The following is a 21,690-nucleotide window of genomic DNA, read 5'->3' on the forward strand; positions in this document are numbered from 1 at the left end:
ACCGGGTGCCATCTGGCGGGGTCTCTGGCAGTCCTATTTTTGACACTTCAGTTTCCACAAACTCACGTGGCCCAGGAGCAGGCCAAGTGAGCTCTTTCTCAAGTTGAGTGCAGCAAGAGATCAAAGAGATCAAAATCTTAACGGGTGACAGGGGCAAAGCCTGCCAGAGGTCACACTTCGTAGCTGGCCACAGTACACACTTGAAGTCCACAGGGATGCTTGGAGTTTATAGACCATAACAGTAGGGCTGCTCAGACACCTGTGGGATTATTTCTAGTGTACCTGCTGCCAGTTTCTCTAATAAATTTGGTTGTTTTTCTGGTTAACTTGTACATAAAACTATAGATAGCTTTAGCATGAGGTATATATTATCTCTTAGCCCAATTAGTCCAACTAAATTCAGAACTTCCAGTTTGGGTCGTGATACCTGTAACTCGAATGACCTTCCCTTTAATAAAGAACCAATCTTTGATCCTCAGTCCAAGTTCTCTCAGCACTTGACTTGGGTGTTGTCTTTGTTAATTTTCTCTCATTGCTGAGGCAAAATACCTGACACCCAGAATTAAGGAAGGAAAGGTTTATTTAGCTCACAGTTTGTGGAGGTTTCAGTCCATATCTGGCTGGCTCCAAGGCAGAGTGGCACATGGCAGGGGGCAACAATCCATTGAGGCGGAAGACAGCAAAAGCAGCAAGAGCAAAAGGGAGGAGCATCGCAAGCAGCCTCTGTCCCTCTCTTACATTGTATGCAAACTACCCCCCAGGGCAGGTGTAGTACTCACACCCATAATTCCAACACTGGACCATGAATCAATTGCTATATCCCCAGTTCTACAATCATAAACTCTAGAAGCCCGCCCCAGGACTGCATGAAGCTCTTGGGGAACATCCAGACACACATCATAACAGGTGTCTTGGCCCTGCAGGACTAAGATACCCAGGGCTTTAGTAGGGGGCAAACTTCAAAGATGCTGCCACCTGTTTTTTATTGGAACAAATCTGCTCCTGAAAGGAGAAAAGTTTATCTCATGTCTTGTCTCATCTCTTGGTAGCAAACAAAATTCAGTGCCCCTGTACCAGGATAGTAACCAAATTTTGAGTTTTAAGCGACCTTCCAGGCAAACTGGTCTTTGATACTTGGTGTCAAAGAGATTGAGAACAAAGCACTATCCACGTACTGACACTTTAGTATCCATTTGTGCACCTACTTAACTGCAGTTGCAAAGTCTGAGGCAACAAAGGAAATTGGTTGGTGCTGATTTACTGTGGAATAGAAACATTTGATTTAGGCTTTATGTGAGGCAGAAATAAGCTTCTGAGTGCTTAGCACCGAAGATCTGGGACTTTATTTATTTCTTGCCTTAACTGGCAGTACGTGGCTAACACACTCTGCTACTTTACAGATGATAGGACTTGTCATGTGACCCATAACCTGTCTGGATTTACTTATCCCCTCGGTAAATATTTGTTAAATTAATTGAATTGATGCATTCAAGGTTGTGGCATTGACCTCCATGGTTTCTAATACATGTTGCTCTTACATTCCACAATCCAGAGATTATTTGAGTTTTTGGTATTTTGGGCACTGGGCCAACTACTGACCTTTTTAATAATCATCACACTGTCTGGAGGAATGACTTGAAATATTTCAGAGCTGTATAAATTACAGTTTTGCTGTAACTGCTTTGAATGAAGCAGTTAAGGGAAGCATAAGCATGAAAAATCTTTTGCAATGTGTTAGTTGCAAATATATTTGGATCTGTGTTCTCCATAATAATTGCAGTCACTCAGCATAAACAATCCTTTAAAGGATGTTGTTCTGCCTGGGCAGCCCAAACTGGTGCCATCCTGGAGTTGTACATGAGATCTTGGAGTCATTCCTTTAACATTTTTGCACCTCCCAAAGCTATTAGACATCCATCAATGTCTCAGAAATTAGAGTTGAAAAAGACTTAAATCTGTTAAATGATGGTAACTAGTTTATGCAAAAGCGTATTTTCCTTCTCTCTCTGGCCTCCAAATTACTCACCCTCTTCCCTACACATCCTAGGAAGGATCTATTCCCTTTCTAGGTCTCCAATCCTTGGACACCTCCTCTGCTTTTAGAATGTAAGCTAGATCAAGTGGAAAACTGGTATCTAATCAGGATTTTCTCTGTGCAGTTTCCTGTTAAACTCTTCCCACAGTGTTGCTGTCAGTTGCTGTCAGTTGTGTGTTGCGGTATCACTTTTAATCTTTTGCTGTCCCCTCATCTGTCACACTTGGATGCACTGTCCCTGAGAAGGGATTGATTCACCATGTCTGAGATGGCAAGTGCTCCGGTTATAAACTTGACAAAGCTGGTGACGTTATTGTTCATAGTTGTGCCCCCTCACCCCAAGTCCAAGAGTAAAATTTCTATTCCCATCATTTGAGGATGGTAGCCTGTGTTACCTCAGAATTTTTTAATTGGTGGCCTCGAAGGACCCTAAAACAAAGCCTGGCCTTGGGTAGGAAGAACAGAGAGGGCGTGGGGCTCAAAGAGGGAGTTACTGAAGAGATTTATGAGGATGTTGAGTTAGTAACATATCTTGTAAATAAATAGACAATTCATTCTGAAATGAGACTAGATAATATTACAGTCAATAAAACGGGACTGCATTTCAAGGTGTGAGTTGAATTCCCATCTGAACTGCAGCATTTTTTGAATACCATTCTAGATGAAGTACATGGATTTGGGGAGAGGTCTTAGTGATCTGTGATGGGACCCTGTTTCTACTGGTTACTAGCTGTCTGGCCTTGGATAACGTTGGTGGATTGACTAACGGTCAACTTGTAACACCCAGCTGAACTGAATCAGTGTGACACTGGGTGTAGAAGGCCCTCCTGAGTGAGGATTGTTGCCAACAGCACAAAAAGAAGAACTGGAGGGGAAGATGGTGTGCTGTTGATTCTCCTGGAGAAGCTTGTTGTGCTGGTTTTCCTGATATGAACTCAGCTGCTCTCATCACTGAAGGAGCTCATATCCTTGCTTTGCTGAGGATGGCTGTGGTTCTTTTCAGGGTAGCTCTGGTCCTTACCTTGAGTGACGCTTCCTGGCTCTAGTGCAGATCCCTCAGCCTGCTGGCATAGATCCTTCACCCTGCTGGTGCAGACTTTCTAGCTTCCACCACGGACCTTTGGGTCTTCCCAGAGCAGATCCTTGCTTGATACAGACTTGCATGAGACATTGTCGTGGGCTCTAGACCTACAGCTGGACTCTTGGAGGACATTGCTGTGGGTTCTAAGTTTTCATCTGAACTTGGGCAGCATATTGCCCTGGGATCCAGGCCCATAGCTGGACACTTTGGGTCTCTAGTGCATGGATAGATCTCTTGTGGTCTTCTGCATTTGACTCTGTGGGTGAAAATTTAAAAATAATCCTATAAATTATGTGTCCTGTATTAAACCTAGTCCCCTGGAAACCCTGACTACAACAATTACCTTTGGTTTTCTGTACAAGGTAGAGCTCTGTGACTCTGCAATTGTCCCAGGCAAGAAACAATGCGATTATCCATGCCAGGTGCATGAAGGAATAGCTCACATGACAACTGCTGTCTCTCACCATCAAAATTGGTTCTTAGTCTCTGTTCACTAAATGTGTGAATACAGTGATGGGGTAAGTGTGAGCAGGGTGTTGATGCTGCAGAAGAGTCCTCATCTTTGGGAAGGTTCGGGTGAAACCTGAGGTGAACTCTTGAATGTTCTCCTGCACACATCCTTGTTCCTAACTTCTTCTAGTCCAGGAACGAACCTAGAGAGTCCCTCCCTTCTGGAATCAGCTCTGTACTTGTTGGAGAACAGTTACTCTTCTAAAGCCAAGCTTGTACTTCAGGGCTTGGGACTGTTCAACATGGTTGAGGGGTCTGAGGGCAGAACGTGACTTAATCCCCTCCTATCAAGAGTCTCTGAGATTGTTTCCATACTATGGCTCCGCCCCAAGCTGCTGACAGCCTCCTCCTGTGGAGGAAATCAGACTGGAAAAGAAAGGACACATACGAGAAATTCTGAAATGGGATCTGAACACGGAAGATGCTAGGGACATTCGCATCCCCAACACTGTGTGTTTGTGTGGTCCTGCTCAACCCTTGCCTTTTATGAGTTACAAAAAGCTTCTGATATATTCTCAATTTTGTGTGCTAAGTCAAGCTTTGTTTCTACCATCGACCCCAGAAGAATCTGGGATAAATATAACACTCAATTATCTTTAATGATATTTTCTAAGTGGTTTCTGTGGTTTGTAGGTGAGCTCTAGACTTGGAGATATAACTACCCAGAATCATGACACTGCAGCAGGCATATAAATGAACCACAACAGCAGGCCAAACCAGCCATGATATGAATGTGAAGTCTGTAAAATTTGGGGGAATCTAGATGAAGGAGCATTGAATGCTGTCAGTCGCACAGGGAATAGAATGAGAATTTTCCAAGACAAGCAGGGAAGACGCAAAGGGCCTGCAAAAGCCTGACATGGGGAAGAGATTGCACAGGCAGGTGGAGCTGAATTCCAAATATTTTTTATTAAACATTCTCCTTTATTTTTTCTTTTTAAAATTTTTATTTTAAAGAGAAAAAAGCAGAAATAGAAATAGAAATAAAACAGTTTCAAAAAGACTAATAGGAGAGTAACAATAATTAACACATCATGTAATGTTATCTTCACAGTAGTTACTCAGAGTACAAGACATAGGCTTAAAATATTGTCCAAACAATATTAACACAAACCTTTCTTTTCAGTGAACTAAGGGAAATTATCTGTATAACTGTCTTAAATGTCTTGTGTGTATAGATGTATATATTTTTCCCTCTTCTCTTCTTTTCCTCTTTCTCTCATCACAGTTTTTCTTTTCTTTTGAATAGGTTCTTCCCAATTCACAATATCTATTGTACATCTTGGATCTTATTTACTTGTTCAGTTTCTAACACTAGTGAGACAATACAGTATTTGCAAGTGTGGCTCTGATTTATTTCACTTAGGAGTATGGTCTGGAGTTGCATCCATCCATTTACCTATAAAAGTCTCAAGTTTATTCTTCTTTATGGCTGACTAGTACTCATTATATTAAAAAACATATTTTTTAATCCATTCTTTGGTTGATGGGCATCTGGGTTGTTTCAAGATTTAGCTATGACAAATTGTGCTACTATAAGCATGGGTGCACATATATTGCTGTGGTATGAAGTTCTTAATTCTTCTGGGAAGATACCCAGAAGGGGAATAGCTAGATCGAATGGAACTTCTAATCCTAGTTTTTAAAGGAATCTCCACACTGATTCCCACAGTGGTTGCACCAGTCAACACTCCCACCAACAGTGGAAAAGGGTTTCTTTTTCCCCACAACCCCTCCAGCATTTGTTATTGGTTGATTTCTTGATGATAGTCGTTCTTTCTGGAATGAGATGGAATCTCAACTTTGTTTTAATTTACATCTCCTCAGTGAGCAGTGAAGTCAAACATTTTTTCATGCACTTATTGGCCATTTGTGTTTCTTCATCTGTGTATTCATTTCAGATACCCATTTTACATTGGGTCTTTGAATTTTGGAGTCTGATTTTTTTCAATTCTTTATATGTTTAAGATAGAAGTCCTTCGTCTGAGGGACAACTGGCTATAATTTTTCCCACTCTGTGGGTTGTCTTTTCACTCTGTTAGTGATTTCTTTTCTTGTGCAAAAGCTTTTTAGTAAGGTGAGATCCCATTTGCTGAATCTTTGTAGTATTTCCCATGAGGTCTGGGTTTTGTTCACAAAGTCTCTGCCTATACCTATGTCTTCAAGATTTCTACCTATTTTCTCTTCCAGTGATTTCTGTTTTACTATTTAGATCTTTGACTCATTTTTATTTTAGTTTAGTGCATGGTGATAGACATGGGTCTAGTTTTAGTTTTCAGCATGTAGAAAGCCAGTTTATCCAGTATAATTTATTAAAAAAACTGTCTTTCTTTCAGTGAACATGTTTGGCCCCTTTGTCAAATATAAGGCAGCTGAGTGTGTTTGTAGTTGCATCTGCATCTTCTGTTGTGTTCCACTGATCCTCAGGTCTGTTTTTTTGCCAGTAGCATGCTGATTTTGTCACAGGAGCTTTGCAGTATAATTTCAGATCCAGGATTGTGATACTCCCTGACTTGCCTTTGTTGCCCAGGATTGCTTTTGCTATTTTAGGTCTCTTCTGGTTCCAATTTTAGGTATGTTTTTTCTAGTTGTGTGAGATATGCTAATAGTATTTTGATTGGAATTACATTAAATCTGTATAACAGTTTTGGAAGTAGGGCCATTGTCACTATGTTGTTCTTCCTGTCTATGAGCATGGGCTATCTTTCCATTTTCTGACATCCTCTTAAATCTCCTTTTTCAGAGTATTTTACTTTACAATGTGTAGATCTTTTACTTCCTTTTTTAGATTGATTCCTAAGCATTTCTCTTTTTTTGGATGCTGTTGTAAAGGGTATGTGTTCCTTAATTTTGCTCTCAGTGTTTGTTGCTTGTGTACAGGAAGGCTGCTGATTTTTGAATGTTGACTTTGCATACAGCTACACTACTGAATTTGGTTGTTAAATGTACAAGTATTTTGGTGGAATGTTTTGGACCCTAAGTATTTGCATGGAGTGTAGTGGGATTGAGTTTGAAGTTCACTGGGATTAGAAAGGGAGCCGGCCCCCAAGTCTTTGCAGAAACATGTACCTTTCTCTGTGCATTGGTTGAAAACCAGCACACATGCTCAGGACTCACCCTGCAGCACCGATCAGATAAGGAGCCTTAAGTAACACTGCAAAACAGAAGCCGAATAAATTTCACACTGTTTTCCTTTGAACGCCTGTTACAGCACCTTTCACACAGTGGTTGCTAAATAAGAAGTGAATTAATCATTTCCTTTCCCCTAGAGGTTGAGCTGCCTCTGTGTAGTTCCTGGCTGTTGAGAACTCTTCTCTGTCTCTGGCTAAATTGATGTCCCCACCCAGAGCACCCAGGCAACCCTTTAATAGAGTGAGAACACCTACCTGACCAGGAATGAGATGCGTGTTTCCTTCCTGTGCACGCCACCTTCTTGGGAACAGGACTATGGCAGCCTTGACTACATTCTCAGCCAGTCAGTTGCTGAGCAGGCGTCTATGAATGCCCTTTGGATCATGAAGGAATTAGTGACTGAAAGAGTGGTTGAGTGGCCCATTCAATGAACTGTGCTGGAATCTAGCTCTTTTTGTTTGGAAGCCAGTCACAATCTTACTCCTCGCTTCATTCCCTTCGTCTCCTGAACGACCACAGCCACTGTGTGAGTCTTTTCATTCTTTGTAGGTTGTCGCCGTTCTGCCCCTGGTCCCCTTAGACGCCCTTTCAGGGCATGTCCTGGGGTCTTTCATCTAAACACCTTCTCCTCTTAAACTGACAGAATCAATATGGTCATATGTCAGTTTGCCTAGTGTTTCTCAGTTTGAACACAGTGAAAGGTAGTTTATTTTCTCATCTTCCCAGCACCCCAGAGGAGGAACTGGAAGTCTTTGTCCACACAAATAGAGGCTTAAAGACCAAACAGAAGACTCTCGAGAATCTTCTGCCCAGAGACACACAGCCGGAGCTTGGGCGCATGCACGTTTACATTTGCACATGACATGTGTGTGTGAGAACATGTGTGTGCTTGGGCATCTGTGTGTATGCACATCTCTGGGTGTGTCAGTGTATGTGTAGACATGGTTAGGCCTTGGAAAATGTCTTGTAAAAGGAACAGACTTCATCAAAGTATGTTTAAAAAATGTTTAAAGGTATGAAAATCCATCCAATATCGTGGTGGTTATTTTGTATCACAAACATATACCAATAAAAAAAGAAAAATCTAGACATGATCAAAAGTATGCTGTCAGCAAGATTTGTTTTGTTTTTGATTTTTGTTTTGTTTTGTTTTTGTTTGTTTGTTTGTTTTTTGTTTTCCAGTACCTGGAATCGAACTCATAATCTTGCACTTGCCAGGCAGGTGCTGTGCCGCTGAGCTAAATCCCCAGCCCAGTCAGCAAGATTTGTTATAAAAGAGCTAAGAAAAAATTTAAAGGAACATATAAAAATTTAAAGCAGCTCTACTCCTAGAGGAGAAGGATCTTACTATTATGAGGTTGATTATTCAAAACTGCTGATTATCTGCCACTTTAAATACATCACAATGCATTAATTCCATCTGTTTTAGGCTAACATTACTTATGGGTTACTTTTTAGAAGATTCACAAATAGACTCAAGCAGACACAAAAGGTTTATCAAAATGGTTTAACAACATGATATAGGAACAGGATACTGCATTAAAGTAGATAAACTTTGCATTTTTAAAACTTGCTCTCATAGAGAATACTGTACTGTCATACCTTTGCTATCTCATTTTTCTGAAGGAGCAAGGCCACCGCAGTTTGCATCACTTGATTTGCTAATGTGCTGGTAGCTCCTGGCTAATAAGCACTTTCAATTTGGAAGGCACATACTTCTCAGTAGATCTAAGATGAATGCTTTTTAGTGTTTCCCAGACTACTTTGATTTTACTGACATGCGGTTAGCCAACTTCTCCATTTTCTGATAATAAATAAGATTTTAATGCACAGCATTTAATCGAACAAATTAATATCGTCTTGATGGAGCAACAGCATTTTCTGCCTATTCATGAGGTCACTTTTGAAGGGGGAGTTGGGTTGTGAGACATTTGCCCTGGTACTGTTGCACTTAACTAAGCTCACCTCAGAAACAAGTCACAGCTACACGTGTGATCTCTGGTGATCACTCCAACAGGGCCAGTATTTTAGGTCACACCTAAAGAGAAAATCAGCCTTGAATTTGAAATCCCCTGCTAGTGACCAGATTGGTTGAGACAGGCGTTCAGTTATCAGCTTCATCCGGTAGGTAACTCCCAATTGTGTTCAGAGAGAACCTGCTGTTGAACTTCTCAATTATCCAGTGAAAGAATGATATAACCCCAATCTGATGATGAAGAAAGCATCAAATTCCAAAGAAGAAAGTTTTTCAAAAGATTCCACCCATTCTGTTGATCACTGTCAAGGTCAAAAATACGGAATGTCTAAGAAACTGTCAGCCAAAAGGAACCCAAGAAGATATGAAGACTAAATGCAATGTGGCATCTTGGCTGGAATCCTAGAGAGAAAAAGAATGGAAATCTAATGTCCATGCGAATTCTTCACTTGACGCTTTGCGGCACCTTTATTCATAATTACTAAAACGTGGAAGCAAATATCATGTCCTTCATTAGGTGAGTGTTAAACAAATTGTAGTACAGTCACATTATGGAGTATTATTCCTTGTTAAAAAGAAATGATTCATCAAGCCATGAAGAGACATTCACTTAAGAAGAAAGCTTAAATGTATATTGCTAAGTAAAAGAAACCAATCTGAAAATGCTACAGATTACATGACTCCAACTATTATGACATTCTGGAAAAGATCAAACCATGGAGCCAGTACAAAGATCGGTGATTGCCAGGGGTTAGGGAGTAAAAGGGGTGAATACGCAAAACACAGAGGGTTTGGGAACACAAAATCATTTGATACATCACAATATTGGGGCATACATGTCAAAACCAGTAAGATATGCAACACCAACACTGAACTACGAAAACCTGAGTCTGGTAACGATGACATGCCAGTGTGGCTCCTCGCTGTAACAAACGGACAGCGTGGTGTGGGATGCTGATTTCCAGTTGTCTGTGGGCGGGGGCAGGGACACGTGGGACCCCTAAGGACCCTCCACTCCAACTTCCTGCGAACTCAGAAGTGCTCTACAAATAAATCTAGTCATAACAATAAAAGAGAATTAGGTAAAAATTAAGAATATCTTTTTAGAGTATGAATTTTAACTAATAACTATGCATGAGTCTTGGTATATTATGTCATAAATATTACACAATTGTGTAAGATATTAACATTAGAGCACTTGGGGTATGGAGAGCAATTGCATACGAGATGTAATTTTTCTGAGAATCTACACTACAATTCAAAAAGACAGAAAGAAAGAATGAAGAGGAAGAGGAGATATGACTGAGAGATTGCAAGGAAAGTGAAAAGAGAGGAAGGCAGAAGTTTTTCATTTAAAAAATAACAGAAGTGATCTTCCTTGTGTGTCAGGCATGTGCTTTCCTTTTTCTTTTAAAAAAGATCTCCTTTAAGCACCACACAACCCTATGAAGTTAGTACAATTCTCCCTCAGTCACGGGGTGGGGGGCAAATCTGATTGCCAGGTTTAAGTAAATTTCCCAGGAAGTTTCTTACTTCAACTTTCTGTGCTCTTATTTCTATAGCTGTAGGATGAGATCATCCTTCCATGGTGGCACAGTTGGTTTGTGCAATTCCAGTGTCCGCTGCATCTCCCTCTGCCAGCTGATCGCCCTTTTACCCCCAGACCTTGCTGGTAGATAGGTCAGGACTCAGGGGCCTGGGCACAAGGTAGGAACTGCCAAGTTCAAGGGTGTCCCCCCTTGCTTCCCACCTTGCCACTCTGGAGTACACCAAGATTTATAAATTCCACCACGTCACCACAACTCTCCTGGTCTACAATGTTCTATATCCAATAACCAACTCCAGGTGGTGATAGGAGCTACAAACTGGAGTCACTCTCTGCGTGGTCACATGTGATGCCCCCTAATGATGCAACCAGTCAGGTCACACAGGCAGTAAGATCACTAGAATACAATCAAGCAATAACTGAAGGATTCTAGGGTCAAATTTTGGACACGGAGAACTGCTCTCCTCAATCCCCAACCGTTTCTGTCCTGATTTTCTCCAAACACCTCCTCCAAAGGAAACATTTGCATTGAGAACAAGCTGCATCTAATGAGAAGTGCAGGCACCACAGTGCTGACTCCATCTGTTCATTGTCCAGCAACTTTTCCAGTCAACTCTGAAAGTCCGTGCCACCTCTGGAGGCTGCCACCAGCTTGAGAATGACAAGGGGCGTGAACAACCTAGTCCATCACCCACGGTTGGGAACCCCGTGTTCTGGGCACTGCAGCATTTTCTGCCAGCTAGTGATCCAGATGGTCAAACACATGGCACAGTCTGCTCCCAAATGCTACTGCGGTTTGGCCTGAGCCTGCCACTCTCACAGAAAGGCAAATCCACGACAGCTGTGTCACATGCTACAACACGCCAGTGGCAGCCAATAGATGGCAGGAGAGGACCAGTGTGTTCTCTTCGCCAGACAATGACAAACTCCAGAGCTAAGGGAGGACCCCTGGACCACACCTTGACGGCTGAGAGGTGCCACCATCCTGACGGACTCTTTTAAGCTACAGCCATACCATGGGGACCCCATTTTAGCCCAGTGCTTTCATGGTAGAGTTGCTAAACTCTGTCTTTAATGCGTCAGAGGAGCAATGCCGGCCTCCAGGGCTGTGCAGACCCAGTCACTCGCACTCTTCTCTCTAATCTCATCTGGATTTCCACTCATCCTGTGGGCATCCTTAGGGGATAAAAACATCTCACTGGGCTGTAGTAGCCCTGTCCTTAGCTGGTAGCAATAGCATGGGAATAACTGGATTCTAGGCATGCAGAGGCCGAGAGGTAGCATTCACCCGTCAAAGGCAAGGTGGGCAGGGTCACTGCAGTGGGCAGCAGAGGCAAAGCTTCGGTCGGTGTGGTCTGACTTGTGTAGGTCGATGGGGCTGCCTATTTCAGCATGGTGCTCCATTTGCTAATCTAAATTGCAGTAATAGGGTGACTGCAGATTCTCTCTTAGCATAGGGTGGTACTACTGGGAGTGTCAGAGGTCTCCAAGGGAAGCTTATTGGTGAGGAAGTGTCCTGTTAGGTGCGAGGTCAAGGAGGCTTCTTGGACTAATTGGCAAGGAAAGGCTTCCTGGGGACTGTGGGATCAAGGGGCGACTACCCTACGGGTCCCTCAAGGGTCCTAAAACTGGTAACCTGGACTGGTAATATCACAGAATACCACCAGGGGTCGCCCTGAGGACCGGGAGCTGTATAATGAGCCCTGGGCAAAACTCTAACAAGTCAGTTACTCTGGTGGACAAACAAATCCAGTTCAAATGTGGGCCCGTTCTGTACTTCATCAGGGATGACGGTGAGTCGCTGTGCTTTACTGCTTTCTGGAGACACTCGTTTAATTCCAAATTCGGAGAGGCCCATCCTTCCTGGCCGGGAACTTGGTATAACAGTGTCCTTATGGAAAACCACCACTCCTCAAATCCTTTAAAACTGCCTCAAGGGCGAATATCTATGGTTGTTTCCCTACTGCTGTCATGGTTCATGATTCATACCTGGACTACATGGATACTAGTGCTTTGCGACAAAGGAAAAGAAGGAGGGGCAGCATTTCATTCCTGCTCCCTGGGAGACACCTGTATAGGTGCACCAGCTTCTAAGATCTGGTCAGTCTTCCTGCTGATGGGTTTGAGCACTTCTGAACCCACCATGTGTCAAAACGCTGACAGGATCCTCTTCAAACTAAATTGTTCAAAAATCAGAATGTGGTGAATGTTGCCCATTTGCACGCAGTCCCCAGACCCTCTTGAGGTTGATTGGACCATCCTAAAAAGGGAGATTTCCACCAATAGCAGAGTCCACTGGGGCCCACCAGAGGCTTATGAGGTAAGCACTCAAAGGCAAAAAAGAAAAGTGAAATAAAAACAGAAGACAATTGTACGGAAAGAAGACACACACAAATATGTTAAGCTGCCCCCAATATTATAACTGAGAGAGAAGAGGAAGAGGGGGAAGAGAGAGACACAGGAGAGGAGGAGGAAAGACAGGAAAAAGAAGAGAAGGGAGAGAAAGAAGAGAAGAAGAGAAGAGAGAGAAGAAGGAGGAGAGTGAGAGAAAAGAGAAGAAAAAAGGAGAGGGAGGGAGAGAGTGAGGCAGAGAGAGAGGGAGAGCCAGAAGGAGAGAAACAGTGAGAGAAAAAGAGAGAGAGACTGGCTAGGGGTCCCCAGGGAAAAGCTCTTCCTATGGGCACTCGACCCCTCCCCTTTCTGTTCCCCACTTTTTCTCACAATTCCTGACTCACTCCAATCAATAACCAACCAAGAGTTTGCCCTTAAAGATTCAGCCAACATGGCTGCCTCTCGCAGTAGCATCTCTGGTGTGGTCTCCCTGTCCTGCTGAAGGGACACAATATACCTTTCCAGGCTACCCATGGGGTTCCTGGCCGGCTTTGTCAGAGTACATAAGCCCTGAAGACAAGATCTTAGCTATTTCCCCTTTCTGCAGGGACACAGGTATGACATTATCTTGATGACATCTTCCTCTCAAGAGACTGACTGATGCACTCGCTGTGGACACGCAGGCTGTGGTGGTTTATGCCTAGCTGCCCCCCAAGAGCCTCACATGCTCATAGGTAGAGTGTTTGAAGGGTGATTGACTCGCGTGGTGTCAGGAGGTGGAGTTAGTCTGAGGAAGGGGGCCTCGGCAGGTGTGACTGGGAAAGATGTTCCCCCTCCGCCCCGCCAGCGCCTCCCTTCGCTAGGCTTGCGGCCTCCATGATGTGAACAGCTTTCCTCCCCGTTCCGCCCACCATGCCGCCATCATATAAAAACAAACACTTCTGAAGCACAGCCAAGATAAACCTCTCCCCCTTTAAGTTGCAGGTGTCCAGTGTTAAGTCCCAGGGACGAGAAAGTAACTAAGACACAAGTCTAACACCTCTTAGTGTTTGGGGGTTCTGATGGCAACAAACTCCTCACTGACAAATTTTATTTGCAAAGTGAAGTCAACAGACACTCCCATTCGTGCGCATAGCAACTCCCTCACTGCTTTGTCAACTTCTCTCAAGTCCCTGGAGCTTGACTCGCTGGAGTCTCTAGAGCGTGGTGGCAGCTGTAATTTGGCCAAGGGTTCCTGTCCACGAAATTGCCTTGTGCCAAACACCATTCAGACAACACTGATTGGCTACCTGTAGGGCTTGCCTGAAAATAGAGACTCAGACCCAAGACTGCTATAACTCTTCCTTCCCAGCCCCTTAAGCTTTGGATGAAGAAACAGCATCCCTCAAGCTTGCCACAGCTACTGAGGGTTTCTCGAGATGCGGGGGATTGAGCCCCTGGCATATCGCTTCTGCAGGAGCTTTTGGTTTCCCATGTTCCCCATCTCTTGCTGGGTGTTGTGGTGATGGAGGAGGTGATTTCTCCTCCCAGACCCTTCGTCTACTGGGGGAGCCCTTACAATTGACCGATTAAACATCAGCAGAATCTCTAGGCTATGTACAGGGCTTTGCTCAGCTTTATGTATCACAGAGCTTGGTGTGGTGTTGCTGCATTTCAGCCCTCAGCCAGGTGTCTTTGATGAAGGGTGGAACCCAGGAAGTAATGCACTTGGCCGAACTTCAGGTGTTCGTCTTAGTACTGGGTATTCTGACCAATGGGGTGACGTTTATTATAAGCTGTTGGGCCACTGCCTGAAAATGATCCCCTTCAGGGGGGAAAAAAATTCTGAGAATGTCATGCCTCACAAATATCCAAAGTATGAATCAAAATCACACATGTCTCTGCTTATACAAAGGCCCCAACACAAGGCCCGCCAGGCCACTCCTTATTTCTCAGGGACTCCAGGCATTACTAATAGAAATTGAGGCACACAGTTTTCTTTTCTGAATACAATACTCAAGGGCCGGAGATAGAATCATTCAATGGAACTTTCATGTCCCTGATGACTGGGTTAGTTGGGAGACATAATCTTCCTCAAACAGCCCCTTTTAAAATTCCAATCAAGTAAACCACTCAAAGAGTTCCTATTTCCACTGAACCTTAACCTGCTTATATATTTTCTCTCTTGCCCTATCCCCCAAGGGCAAGGGGACTGATGGAGGGTCCATCATGAACTCCTGCGATCATGAACTAGAAATTGTTCCGCTGATCATGTAGCTGCTCATTTGATACGGGACCCATTTGTTCAAAACTTTCACCAAATGAACTCGGTACATCAGCTACACACCACCCTGTTGGTGTTGGTCTTATCCTCCTGGTCTGAGTGCTTTTCTTGGTTCGCAATTCAGAAGCCCAGATCCTCCAAGGAAGCTATCAAACAGCCAATGCTGTTTCCATCAACTGTAGTGAGTGTCGTCTTGAAGGGACACGCAAGCCCTCTATACCAGACAGTGACTGGGAGGACTGGATAGCCTCCCCTCTCCCCTACTGTGGAGCTATCTCTGCATAATTGCTGGCTGTTGGGAAATTCTCTGCCCCTGGCTAGGTTAGATGTCCTCACTCAGGTCGCCAGGGGCTGCCCTCTAACGTGCCAATTAGCCCTGTGTTATCATCGTTTATCAACGTGTCTTCCCCCTCATCATCTTCTATTTCCTTGAGGGCATGGACTGTGGAATTCTCGGCTGTATTCCCAGCCAGCCAGTAACTGAGAGGAGGGTCTGGACAAAGGAGGCACTTTGTGAGTGCTCTTTGGATCCATGAAGGAATGGGTGAACCAGGGACTGATTGGTGGAACGATGCAGCCTGATTAGGGTCCAGCCCTGTTCCTCCGAGAGCCTATCACAGTCTAACTGCCTGGCTCTTGTGTTCTAAACAGCACCCTATAGGGGGCGAGTCTTTTTGCTCTTTGTGGGTGGACGCCCTTCTGCCTGGTGCCAGGAGAGGCCTTTTCAGAGATGTTTCCTGGAGTCTTTCCTCCAAACATTGTGGCCTATTTGTGTGAAGGTAGCCCTGGGGCCACACGCTCCAGGCATGGTGACTCAGCCTTAGCAGGAGAAAGGGTAGCTCGTCTACCCTCATCCCAGCCTTAAAGGGGCACAGCTGCTGCTTCTTGTAACACAAATGGGTGAAGGCTGAACTTTCAAAAGGGAGAGCTTGGTGCCCTGAAATGTGTGCCTGGGCCTGTGCATGAGTGTATTTTATGTGCCATGTGTGCAGGAGCACGTGTGGATGTGCAAGAGTGTGTAAAGCATGTGTATGCAAGGGTGTTCATGTGTGCACATAGGCGTGCATCTGTGTGGAGAGCTGTGTGTTTCATGAAAAATTTTACCCAAGAGGGCAGAGTTTTTTCAAGGATATTTGCTGCTGAACAATGATTTCCTTAAACACAAAGATGTTTTAAAAAGCCAGAGATCATTAAAAAGCATGGTTTGTGAGGGAAAGTTGATTACAAAAGAGCTAAAAAAAAAAAAAAAAAAAAAAAAGCCTTCCAAAATATATATAAGAAAAAAGTATTTAAAAAATATCTATTTTTATTTGGTTGGGTCATGCTAGCATTTTTAATCTACTAAAAACAGTGATTTCACTTGGACTAACCGAACATGATAATGAGAAGTGACTTTTTAAATGGACCCAGAACCAGAATCAATTGTCAAACACTGAATCTAACAAAATGGGTGAATATCGTGTGTTTTGGAAAGGGCATTCTTGCTAAAGTAAATGAGTTTTAATAGGATTCCAGTAAACTTTCATACCCAAAGCTGTAATAGCAACACTTCACAGTCTCTTAATTTTCAAAAGCACAACGTTATCATTGTGTATCATTTGATTTGCTGAACTAGAACTCTGAAATCTTAGTACTAATGAGTGCTTTAAATTTGGAGTGCAAATTATCCCCAGACGGTCTAAGATGAATATTTTTGGCCAGACTAGTTAGACTGCACTGATGCTTGTTTAACCAGTTTTCCCATTTTCTCTGGCAATGGGTAGTTTTTAATGTACATTATTTGAAGCAAGAAATGAGTGTTGCTTTAACACAGCAAATCAGCACCTTTTACATTTGTGATCATGAGATTATATTTGTAGAAGAGACTGATGTTTTACAAGCTTGGCCTGATAATATCACACTTAAAGGCTCATTTGAGAACCAGACCCACTCATATCATATCATAGCATATCATACAATATCATATCACATCAACACACCAGCCCTCTCAGTCAAGCTGCGGTGTAGAGCAACACACATAGTAGTAATGTTAGCTTTGAACCTGAATCTGTGCTAGTAACCAGACTGGATGATATATGCATTCAGTTACTGGTAATAAAAAAATACCAAGTTCCTTAGCAATGAGGATCATTCTCAGAACATCTAATATTCTGCACTAATACAAATGTCTGTTTTCAAAGAACACAGTTTAAGCTCTCATCGAGAACCGGCACTGTCCTGCTTGGCTCTGTGTTAACAGTTCATTTCTAGTGAAGGAATCCAGTCTGCAGCCTTCTGTGAGGCACTGTAGTCATGTGCACACCGCAGGGAGGGAGACGGCAGCGCAGGGAGGTTAGCAGTTTGGACAGTGTCACTCAGCCACACAAAGGTTCTCCACCTAGGTTATTTTGATATGAGGCTCTGGCTTTAGCAGGCTCACCAGGGTGAGCTCCCTGTATATAACCTGAAGGTGAGTTTTTCCAACAGAAATCCCCATATTGAGAATTTCCTCTATACTAGATTCTCAGGGTCCGTGGAACCCTCTGCCCACACAGTAGCTTCAGATAGCACAGTGAAAACAGGCTCAGAAACTAACATCACTCACTCACTCTCCAAATATTTATCGAGACCGGAGAGGGGAAAGAGATCAGACCATGGTTTCTGAGTCCCCTGGGTATAAGTTGAGATTCCCCACTTCCCATTTCTGGGAATTTGGACAACCACTGTGTCTCCCAGTGCCACCCTGCCCTGGTGTAAAATGCGCAGGCACGTTGCACACCCTTTCACTTTGCCTGCACTTAAGCAAAAGGCAGGATTCCTGTACTTAGTGTAATTTTTTTCCCTCCACCACTGATGCCACTGCGAGAGCTCTGCCCTCATCAGGGAGGGTCGTGGTGAGGCTGAGCTGGCCTCCTGTCCTGGCCGCTGGTGGAAGAGGAAGGGCTTGCATTGCAGGTAGCTGCTCTAATGATGGCCTCCATCCACACAGCCCCTGCTCGCTGGACTCCACCCAGCACTTTCCCTGCAGGAACTGGCTCCCTGCGAGGGGTGTGGCCGGGAGGAGTGTGAATAAAGCTCCACAAGTTTGCCTTGTAAAGCCCCGTGGTTGGTCTGGGCTCCTGTATAAATAGCCGACCCTGCCCTGTGCTGCGGCGGAGACACCTGGAAGCCCGCAACCCACTCTCGTATCTGGGACGGCGCTGGATCTGCACACACAGAGCAAGGTAAGAGCCTCGCTTTCTTAAGCCTTTCATCATGTGGCCTGAGGCCCTGGGTTCCTGTGGTCGGGATTCCATCAGGGACAGGTGAAGGCCGAGCCCCAGAGCCTGTGACACACTGAGTCTCTACCTTCCTACCTCGCTTCAATGCTTTTTTGCCTCCTCTCCTGCGACTCCTTCTTTTCTCAGTCCCAGGGGTGGACAAACTCCCAGATGCAAATGAGATCACAGCCATTTCCCTGACCTGCTCCTGTTCAAACAAAACCCTGTATGAAAATAAGAGTGTAGATTGTGTGAGTTATGTCATCATCGTGATCTATGGCTTGTATGGGTCTTAGTTTTCTTACGGCTTGCCGGCATTTTCTGAACATCCAGGAGCAAAGCATCAGGTGATCATAGAGGGGTGGTTAGGGCACGATCAGATCAGGGAGAGGTGGTTAGGATGACGGATGTGGCCTGCTCTCTGCACCAGCTCCGAATCTTGAGTGACTGACTTATCTGCCTGAGCCTTATCTGTCCCAGCACTTACCTGGGGATGTCATATTAATAGCTATGTGGCAGGGTTCTTGGCTGGACTAGACAAAGTGAGAATCAAATATTAGCCCAGTGCTTAGCACATAAGTGATGTCAAATAGACACGGGCTTCTCTTTTCCCCTTGTGTGTGTTTTATTGCCCATGAAAATGTCCGTGCAGTTTAGTGTGACACTGAAGGTCACCCTTTTCGCTCAATGCTGGGTTTTTTTTTTTTGTTTGTTTGTTTTTTTCCAGAAGGAATTGATTAAGGCTGTCTGCGCACCCAGTGCTGTGTCACTTTCAGGCTCCAGAAGTTAATTAGCCGTGATCCTTGCCCTTAGCCTCGAGGTCCAAATGATCTGATTGAAAATCATCCATCTCCACCCTGGTTGCTTTGCCTAGAGAAGTCAGATGGCCTCCCCACCTCAGGCCTCCCAGGACACCTCCCAGATTTCTCCTGAAATCTCCTTCTACCCCACAGCCCCGCCCAGCTCGGGGTGTCACGCCCCGTGCATTCCTGACCTCAGAGTCAACACTTTTTGTGACTTTTCTATGACTCCGCGTCATTTCTCATTCTGTGGGCATCCGTGCCTGTACAAACTGTGAGGTAGGAATCCAGCACACTGGAGCTGGAAGAGGGTTTGGTGGTTATTTCATTTACTTGTTTAACTTTAATTTTTATTAGTACATGTTTGTAGTACATAATGACTACAGTCCTTGTGTGGAGCTGGCACATGTACATAACGCATCTTCATTCCTTTTATGTTCCTTTCCCCTCCCCTCCCTCTCCCCTCCCTTTCTCTTTTGGTCCCCTTCCCATTTGAAAAAGACTAGCTCCCTGTTTCCTATTTTCTCGTTTATTTTGCTCTTTAATGTATTTATATTTTGGAGTTCTCCCAGAAGCGGGACCATGTGACATTTAAGCTTGTGGTAACTTTACTCAACACCTTGGTGTCCAGGTAAAGGACCTAAGACCTACAGGGAGACAGAGACCTGTCCAAGATCAAGTTGAGGATGGAGATGAGACAGAGTCTGTGGTCAGTGCTCTGTAAGGCTGTCAAAGTGTAGCCCGTGAGCTTGTTAGGACCCGAGGCCCTCTTCTTCTCCATAGTATGTTCAACAGCTAGTGTGGGGCAGCGGGTGTTGTAAGTGCACAACCAGCACTTCTTGCATGCGTGAGTGATTGTGTGAGCAAATGCAGGCAGGACTGAGGGAAAGAGCTCATGAACCTCAGAGAGAGGGGAAGAGAAAGATGAAGCAGGGTAGTTTTCTGACACTCAAGACTCAGGTCAACAGACAAGTTGCTCATTTAGCAATTCGAAGAGCCAGAAGGACCGCTGGTTTCCTCCTAAAGCGGGTTGCACGTGTCAGGGTGGTAGGTCAGCCTGCAGCCCTGCCCTGCCCAGCACTGATGCTCCTGCCTTTGGTCCCACAGGTGCCTGCCCAGCTGAAGTCATGAGGATCCACAACCTCACCTTGCTCTCGCTCCTCCTCCTGGCCTCTCAGATGCTCACACAAAAGGTCAAACATGGAGCGAAGCACAGACAGAGCAGCACAGCAGATGGGGACCCATCAGTTCTGGACAAGGCCCAGAGCAGGCAGAGAAGCAGGACACCCAAGTCCACAATCAGCGGTAAGTTTGTCAGCAGAGACCGAGGAGCCACCTGCAGATGGGCCACGACTGAGCAAGAGCTGGGAATCGCCCTGAGGGTTCAGTGCTCTCAGGAGCAGCACAAGTTTTCCTGTGTCTTTGCTGGCAACCCAACCGAGTGCCTAAAGCACCACAGCGAGAAGGTCTACTGGAAACAAATCGCACGGACACTGCACAAACAGAAGAACGTCTGTGGGGACTCAAAGAATGTCCTGAAGACCAAGGTGTGCAAAAAGAAATTTCCAGAATCTAATTTCAAACTGGAAAGCTCCACTTTGCTTGAGAATATGAAGCCCGGGGAGTTGGAATCAAAACTCTCCCCTACAGAGCACCCTAACAACAAAGGGGATTCTTCCAAGGAGCCATACAAGGCCAAAGGAGATGTCTCCTCTACCCTAGCCGTGACCAAGGCAGCAACCACCCGAGACCCCAAATGTTTGGATGACCCAGATGTGGAAATGCAGAGGAAGATGGCCCTGGACTTCTGTGGGGAGTCCTGGAGCTCCCTCTGCACATTCTTCCTCAGCATGTTTCAGGCCACCTCCTGTTAATGAGGCCAAAGAGAACAGACAGTCCCACCAGGTAACTCGAGGCTGTATGCCCTTCTGTCCGATGGGAAGCTCTGCAAGTTCCCCGTGAGAAGTGACCTTGTGTTTGGGTGTGCAGTTTAATATTTAAACAGATTTTATAATTTTTGTGTTTGTTTTCCAATTTGCTTTCTATTCACCTCCTGAAGTGTGATTCTCTGAGACTGTTGGCTAAGTGTATGTTTTCATGGCCCATGATGCTACGGGTTCAGGAGCAATGGAGACCTGTCCTCCAGCTGAAAAGCCAGCTTGGTGATTTCAGTGCAAGGCATTTTCTCCTGAATTAAAAGGATAATAAAGCTCTGAGCATTTTCTGAAATATGTCCAACCATTGTTTGTTTTCTCTAATTCTGCAAAAGAACTCCTGGCTCATCATAAACCTGGCTCCATATATCAGTGGGTGAAATGTCTACAGGCAACTTTCAATTCCAACCACCCCAAGTCATCTCTTACATGACCTGTTCCAGATTCCCTCTTTACAGTTTTACACATAGGTCTGTGGTGTTTGTGCTTAAGAAAATTCAATCATTAGGACCTTTTTTTTCAGGTTGGATGCCTTGTGCATTATGTGATCTAGTAAGTCGTCAAGACAGTAAAAGAGGAGGCAGAACTAGACCAAGGAGTTCTGGAAGCTGAGGCCCCAGGCTTGAACATTCAAGCCAGAGTTGCCTGTACCCATCCACCATATGCAGGACTCCTGCCATTGCAAAGCTCTCCAGCTTGAGGGGGAAAGGCCTGGTTAGCACGGTGCCCTGTGATAAGGGGCATAATGGAAAGAGAAGAATGCAGCATGGAAACCAAGAGGGAACAGGTAGAAACCCCTGGAAGATCTGGGTTTGATCTCAGAGGAGGTGATATTGGAGCTAGA

The 21,690-nt window shown here is 44.6% G+C and overlaps 1 protein-coding gene across 1 annotated transcript; it reads left to right on the forward strand.

Moving 5' to 3' along the window:
• The first annotated feature begins 17,930 nt into the window (after positions 1–17,930).
• On the forward strand, positions 17,931–21,143 carry Fgfbp1 (fibroblast growth factor binding protein 1). Its single transcript, XM_005402520.2, has 2 exons — positions 17,931–18,076; positions 20,020–21,143. The coding sequence occupies exon 2, from the start codon at positions 20,040–20,042 to the stop codon at positions 20,784–20,786; it is 747 nt and encodes a 248-aa protein (XP_005402577.1). The 5' UTR covers positions 17,931–18,076; positions 20,020–20,039; the 3' UTR covers positions 20,787–21,143.
• The last annotated feature ends 547 nt before the right edge of the window (positions 21,144–21,690 follow it).

This window comes from Chinchilla lanigera, unplaced genomic scaffold (assembly GCF_000276665.1).
Source record: "Chinchilla lanigera isolate Chin_1 unplaced genomic scaffold, ChiLan1.0 scaffold00079, whole genome shotgun sequence".
Lineage (NCBI taxonomy): Eukaryota > Metazoa > Chordata > Mammalia > Rodentia > Chinchillidae > Chinchilla > Chinchilla lanigera.

What these genes read in the sequence shown, in the direction of transcription:
- Fgfbp1 (XM_005402520.2), top strand. Translation starts at nt 20,040, where the DNA reads ATGAGGATCCACAACCTCACCTTGCTCTCGCTCCTCCTCCTGGCCTCT.